The sequence below is a fragment of the Jaculus jaculus genome, chromosome 17, assembly GCF_020740685.1.
Source record: "Jaculus jaculus isolate mJacJac1 chromosome 17, mJacJac1.mat.Y.cur, whole genome shotgun sequence".
Lineage (NCBI taxonomy): Eukaryota > Metazoa > Chordata > Mammalia > Rodentia > Dipodidae > Jaculus > Jaculus jaculus.
Window position 1 is genome coordinate 17,541,749 of NC_059118.1, and position 7,225 is coordinate 17,548,973.

The window sequence follows — 7,225 nt, forward strand, 5'->3', positions numbered from 1 at the left end:
AATCTTTTTTTTTTTTTTCCTTGTTTAGTTTAGTTTTTCTAATTTTGAGGTAGAGTCTCATTGTAGCTCAGGCTGACCTGTAACTTACTCTGTTACCCCAAGTTAGTCTTTTTTTTTTTTTTTTTTTTTTTTTTTTTTGGTTTTTCAAGGTAGGGTCTCACTCTAGCCCAGGCTGACCTGGAATTCACTATGTAGTCTCAGGGTGGCCTCAGGCTCACAGAGATCTTCTTACCTCTTGCCTCCCAAATGCTGGGGTTAAAGGCATGTGCCACCATGCCTGGCCGCATTCACTTTATAATGCCCAGATTTATGCAGAGGCCAGGGGAAGATGAGAAGTTGGGGGAATAGCAGAAGCAAATGAGAGGTTTCTGATTTAAAATAATAATAATTTTATTTTTTGCAAGCAGAGAGTGAGAGAGTGATGATAATGGGTATGCCAAGACTAGTGCCACTACAAATGAACACATGTACTACTCTGTGCATCTGGCTTTATGTGAGCACTGGGGAATCAAACCCAGGCCTTGAGGCTTTGCAAGCAAATGCCTTTGACTGCTGAGCCATCTCTCCAGCAGCCTGGTTTCTGATTTTTAAGAACTGGAATGCAGACCCTAAGAAGCGTATAGCTTTTCTTTTTGAGGTAGGGTCTCACTCTAGCCCAGGTTGGCTTGGAATTCACTATGCAGCATTGGGATAGCCTTGAACTCATGGTGTTTCTCCTACCTCTGCCTCTCCAGTGCTGGGATTAAAAGCATGTGCCACCACACCCAGCTTAGTTTATACCTTTTGTCCCTGGCAAAACTCATCCATTCCAGGGTTCCAACATCACCAGGAAGATAGGCATGGTGAAAGCTGAGTCCATTGTGGGGGCTCACTTCTTTAATCTCAGCACTTGGGAGGTTGAGGTAGGAGTTCAAGGCTACAACAGAGTGAGTTCCAGGTCAGTTTAGGTCATAGTGAGACTCTTCCTCAAAAAAACAAAAGAAGAGCCAAGCCGGGCATGGTGGTGCATGCCTTTAATCCCAGCACTCGGGAGGCAGAGGTAGGAGGATCGCCATGAGTTTGAAACTACCCTGAGACTCCATAGTGAATTTCAGGTCAGCCTGGGCTAGAGTGAGACCCTACCTTGAAAAACAAACAAAAAAAAAAAAAGAAAAGAAAAGAAAAGAAAAGAAAAGAAAAGAAAAGAAAAGAAAAGAAAAGAAGAAATGAAGAATAGAGGAAGGAGCCTGGAGAGATGTCTTAGCAGTTAAGGCATTTGTCTGCAAAGCCAAAGGACCTAGGTTTGGTTCCCCAGGAACCACGTAAGCCAAATGCACAAGGGGGCGCACACACTGGAGTGCGTTTATAGTGGCTGGAGCCCTGGCGCACCCATTCTCTCTCTTTCTCCCTAATAAATAAATAGATGATATATATTTTTTTAATAAAAGAACAGAGGGGGCTGGAGGAATGGCTTAGCAATAAAGGCGTTTGCCTGCAAAGCCAAAGGACCCAGGTTCAATTCCCCAGGACCCACGTTAGCCAGATGCACAAGGGGAAGCATGTGTCTGGAGCTCATCTGCAGTGGCTGGAGGCCCTGGCACGCCCATTCTCTCACTCTCTCTACCTCTTTCTCTGGCATATAAATATATAAATAAGTAAAATATTAAAAAAAAAAAAAAAGAACAGAGGGAGGGATAGAAGGAAGAGAGGGAGGAAAGATGCAGGCTAGGCACCGTGGGGCACACTTTTAACCCCAGCACTCGGGAGGCAGAGGTAGGAGGATCGCTGTGAGTTCCAGGCCAGCCTGAGACTACATAGTGAATTCCAGGTCAGCCTGGGATAGAGTGAAACCCTACCTTGAACACCCCCCCCCCAATAAAAAAAGAAAGATAGATAGAAGCCTGGCGTGGTGGCATATGCCTTTAATCCAGCACTGGGAACAGGCAGAGGTAGGAAGATTGCCAAGAGTCCGAGGCCAGCCTGGGGCTACAGAGTTCCAGGTCAGCCTGGGCGAGAGCGAGACCCTACCTCGAAACACCAAAGAGAGAGAGAGAGAGAAGAGAGAAGAGAGATGGGTGCACACCAGAAGTCCCCTACTCAGGGCTGGAGCTTTAGGATAGGGTACACCCCCTAGGGAGGGATGAGGAAGACCACACCCTGCCTCCGAGGCGCAACCCTGGGGAGATCCGCTGCCCATCAACCACTACAACAAGCCGGCTTCGAGGACTGCTGCTGCAGTTCCCCTGAAGAAAACGGGGTTCGGGGAGGGCAGACAGTAGATGAGCGCACAGCGAGTGAATCCGGATCTTGTGGCCAGGCGTCCGCTCCGGACCTTCCAGTCCTCCCCGCGGCCCCGGAGCCCAGGCTTGGAATGCGCGCACCCCGCGAGGCGCGCGCCCCACCCAGACCCCTGGGACCACTGACGGAAGAGGGAGGCTCCGCGGAGTCCCGGGTTCCGACGCCGCTGCGAATGAGCTGTTCGGGGCCAGGCCGAGTACTGGAAGCTTGCAGCAGGCGCCTGGGGGAAAGCCGATAGTTCTTCACCAGGAAAAGAAATAAAAATAAATAAATAAAAATAAAAATAAACATCGAGCTTCACAAAGAAGTATGGGGGCAGGGCAATCTGCGGGACTTTCTCTTCTGTCATTGGAGCGGAGTCTATCTACAGTCACCTGGAGGGTCACATATGTGTAACCTTGGGGTGTGTGGGGGGGGGGGCGACTCTGGGATACTAGAGGTGACGACTCAGAATTTTATTTTATTTATTTATTTATTGTTGATGCTCCAACCCAGGGTCTTGCTGGAGTCCAGGCTGACCTGCAATTCACTATGTAATCTCAGGGTGGCCTTGAACTCAAGGCCATTCTCCGATCCTCCTATCCACGTCTGCCTCCTTAGTGCTGGGCTTAAAGATAGATGTGCACTCCTGGCTTTTTTGTTTTGTTTTGTTTTGTTTTTAAGTAGGGTCTCACTCTGCCCCAGGCTGACCTAGAATTCACTCTGTATTCTCAGGGTGGCCTCGAACTCACAGTGATCCTCTTACCTCTGCCTCCTGAGTGCTCAATTAAAGGCGCGAACCATGTCACCAACACTCCTTGCTTGTTTTTTAAAAATAGAGTCTTGTGTGGTGGGGCGGGGGGGAGAGGGAGGGAATTACCATGGGATTTTTTTTTATAATCATGGAAAATGTTAATAAAAATTAAAAAAAATTTAAACTGGAAAAAAATATATATAGTCCTGTTTATTTATTTGAGAGAAAATGAGAGAGCATGAGCTAGTGCACCAGGGCTTCTTGCTGCTGCAAACTAACTGCAGACACATGTGCCAGTTTGTGCACCTGGCTTTAACTGGCTACTTAGCAGATCAAACCCAGGCCAGAGGTTTTGCAAGCAAGTGCCTTTAACTTCTGTGCCACCTCTTCAGACCCAGTCTCAGATTTATTATTAATTTATTTATCTATTTTGTTTTTTCAAGGTAGGGTCTCACTCTAGCCCACGCTGACCTGGAATTCACTATGTAGTCTCAGGGTGGCCTCAAACTAACGGAGATCCTCCTACATCTGCCTCTCCAACACGTCTGGAGTTCGTCTGCAGTGGCTGGAGGACCTGGCGCGCCTATTCTCTCTCTATATATATATCTGTCTCTTTCTCTCTGTCTGTTATTCTCAAATAAATAAAAATTAAACAAAAAAAATTAAAAAAAAAATTTAAAACAGAGACATACCCAGCATAGGCCAGCCCCAGCCCAAACCCCACTTCTCACTTTATCTTTTATTTTATTTATTTGTTAGAAAGAGAAAGAGAGAGAGGCAGATAGAGAAAGAAAATGGGAACACCAGGGCCTCCAGCCGCTGCAAATGAACTCCAGATGCATGTGCCCCCTAGTGCATCTGGCTTACGTGGGTCCTGGAGAGTAGAATCAGGATCCTTTGGGTTTGGAGCAGGCAAGCACCTTAACCGCTAAACCATCTCTCCAGCCTGGCTCTTACATTCTTTCCACCACCTCTTCTGCAATGGACCCTGAGTCTTGGAGGGTGTGTTAGAGATGTTTCAGTGCTGAGCACTCCTTTGTCACTTATTCTCAACACTATGATGCCTTCTGAGTCATCCCAGAGGTCACTGCCATTTAAAAAGAGAAGCTTCTCTAACCAAAAATGAGAGTAGCCTTAATATATGGATGTGAACATTAAGAAAAGTACTTACCAGAGCCGGGCTTGGTGGCACACTTCTTTAATCTCAGCCCTTGGGAGGCAAAGGTGGGAGGACTGCGATGAGTTCAAGGCCATCCTGAGACTAGATAACTAATTCCAGGTCAGCCTGGACCAAAGTGAGACCCTATCTCAAAACAAACAAAAAAAAGTGCTGACCAGGCAGTTTGCTGAGCATAATATGTGCATTTAGCCAGACACCAGCAGGTGTTACACCCTAGGGCTCATGACTCATCAGTTTTCAGTATTAGACATGTACTCCCTCCTATGGAGCAGGCCTCCAGTCCAATTAGAGAGCAGTTGATTTCCCCCATAACAGACATGCCACTATTGCACCTGTTGGCTCCTTTGGCCTGGCTGGCCAAACTTAAGCCTGCAGTGTCCACTGTTGGTTATCTCCATTGATGACTTCCCTCTCTCCCATAGAACTTCATGCAGCGTAGCTTTTTTCAGCTTTCTGTCAGCTAGTCTACATGGAGGAAGTTTTCAGCTCCAAAAGATTTCTCAGTGACCTTGCAGTCCAAGCATGTGGCACTCTCCACTTTGTTTTTTTTTTTTAAAGTAAGGTCTCACTCTGGCACAAGCTGACCTGGAATTCACTATGTAGCCCCAGGGTGGCCTTGAACTCACAGCGATCCTCCTACCTCTGCTGCCCAAAATGGCTGGGATTAAAGGCGTGTGCCATCAAAGTCAGATATGTGCCAACAGAACACAATGGTATCATGGTTTGAGGAGGCCAAGGAAGGTTCTCTCTTGGTAGTCCTCAAGATTCCTTGGCTTGTGCCCAGCAAGCTGCATCTAGGCATTCCTTCACGACCACAGTAGGCTCTGTGAAAGTGGGTGCTGAGTCCAAAACGAGAAGCAATTCAGGCCACTGTGAGAAGACTTCAGAGCCGATAGATGCTGTAGAGAAGACCGCAGTGCCTGAGCAACAGTGACTTGTGACGCTCAAGCAGGCTCTAGGAGGTGAAGGGCAAGTCTTCCGAGCTGTCCTGTCAGCACCGTCTTTGCTGTCACCCCCACAATCACTGCCAGCTAGGCTCTCCTACTGACAGGCCTCTTCAGAGCCAGGAAGTGGGCTGCCCCAAGTTTCCTGGTTGTCCCTGGAGCCCAGAACCACGTATTTGCCCTTCTCCAGCACCCGATGCCCTCTCAGCTCATTTGCCATCTGAGAGAGAGCCCACTTCATGGCATAAGCATCGTCCCCATCTGCATAGTATTTGGGTTTCACTTCATGGAACTGGAAGTTGAGGGTATTAGAATAAAGGTGCAACGCTGCTCAGTTGCTCTTCCTGACATGCAGGGACACGTATTTGGCGCTAAAGTTCTCAATCATGGCCCATGAGACCTGGGCCAAGCCAAGGCGCCTGTGTGAGCATTTCACAGCCAGGGAAGTGACACGTCCATGCGGGACATCATCAGGATCCTCCTCCATTTTGGCCAGGACATAGCCCACAATCTTGCCGTCCTCATCCTCAGTGATGTAGGAGAGCCAGGACCACACGAGGCTGTGGTAGAAATAGTCCTTCATCTGGTAGTTCTTGGGAAGGCAGAGGAGGTCGCAATGCTGCATGTCCATCAGGTCTTCAGTCTGAGCACTGTGGATGTTCATGGCAGTGGTCATCCTGTCATGACTGCAGAGAACCAGAGAGGATGCCACGGAGCACAAGCCACACCAACACACCAACGTTTGCTTTAAAACAGCTGGCATATCCAAACAGGGCTCATAAGAGATGAGGAAGATCTCCCGCTATCTTCCATTTCTTTTCAGCGATGCTGTACAGAACCTCGTCCATCTTCAGACAGGTGGGGTCCCAGTTCTGCCCTAACCGAATGACAACCACAAAGTCCTCTTCAGAAAGAATGGCCTGGTCTACCTGCCAGCCATTGGGCAGATGCGGGAGTATGTAAGACATCCTGCTCGGGCCTGTGCGGCTTAGCCTACCTACCTCATGCAGATCCCTGCGCCCCCTCGGCTGGGATCCCGTAAACACTTGACCGCCCAGCAGAACCTCCCTGGGCATGTGTGCTGACGCCTCTATTGTTTCTTTAATTAATTATATTTTTTATTTGCAAGCGCAGAGAGAAAGAATGGATGCACCAGGGCCTCCAGCAGCTGCAAAGTTCTATAACTTAGCCATTGAGCCATCTCTTTAACCCTGAAATATTTCTATTTATTCAGAAGCAGTGAGAGATAGAAAGAAGAACAGAGAGAATGAGTATGTCAGGGCCTCCAGCAGCTGCAAACAAACTCCGGACACATGCACCACCTTGTGCATCTGGATTATGTGGATACTGGGGAATCCAACCTGGATCCTTAGGCTTTGCAGAGAAGCGCCTTAACCACTAAACCATCTGTCCAGCCCCAGGAGTCTAAAATTTCATCATGAATGAAAAAATAAACTTCTAGCTGGGCATGATGGCGTATGCCTTTAATCCCAGCACTCAGGAGGCAGAGGTAGGAGGATGGCCATGAGCTTAAGGCCACCTTGAGACTACATAGTGAATTCCAGGTTAGCCTAAGCTGGAGTAAGACCCTACCTCGAAAAACCAAAATAAAATAAAATAAAATAAAAAATTAAAATAAACTTCTAGGCTGGGAAGATGATTCAGCAGTTAAAGGTGCCTGCTTGAAAAGCCTATAGACCCATGTCTAATTCTCTAGTATGCATGTAAAGTGAGATGCTGAAAGTAAGAGGCCCCAGTGTGCTGTTCTCTCTGTCTCTCTTCTCTATTTGCAAATATATATATATATATAAGAATTAACCTCCTTAAATCCTGCCCCACACTATTATTTTATATATATAATATACATATATACTTAAATGAATGACAGAGAGAACAAAAGGGCCAACCAGGACTTCCTACAACTGCAAACAAACCAGATGCATGCTCCACACATTGCATCTGGCTTTCTGTGGGTACTGGGGAATTGAACCCAGGCCTTCAGCTTTGCAAGGAAGCATCTATAACTGCTGAGCCATTTCTCTAGCCTCCACAGTCTTTTACTTTTTGAGATAGGGTCTCACTCTAGCCCAG

The 7,225-nt window shown here is 47.5% G+C and overlaps 1 protein-coding gene and 1 pseudogene across 1 annotated transcript; both read right to left on the reverse strand.

Annotated features, from left to right (window-relative positions):
- Positions 1–4,857: 4,857 nt before the first annotated feature.
- Positions 4,858–5,888, reverse strand: LOC101597528 (annotated as a pseudogene).
- Positions 5,889–5,910: 22 nt separating this feature from the next.
- Positions 5,911–6,102, reverse strand: LOC101617544 (thioredoxin-like protein 4A). Its single transcript, XM_045136996.1, has one exon. It carries the CDS (start codon positions 6,100–6,102, stop codon positions 5,911–5,913), a length of 192 nt encoding a protein of 63 aa, XP_044992931.1.
- Between the last annotated feature and the right edge of the window lie 1,123 nt (positions 6,103–7,225).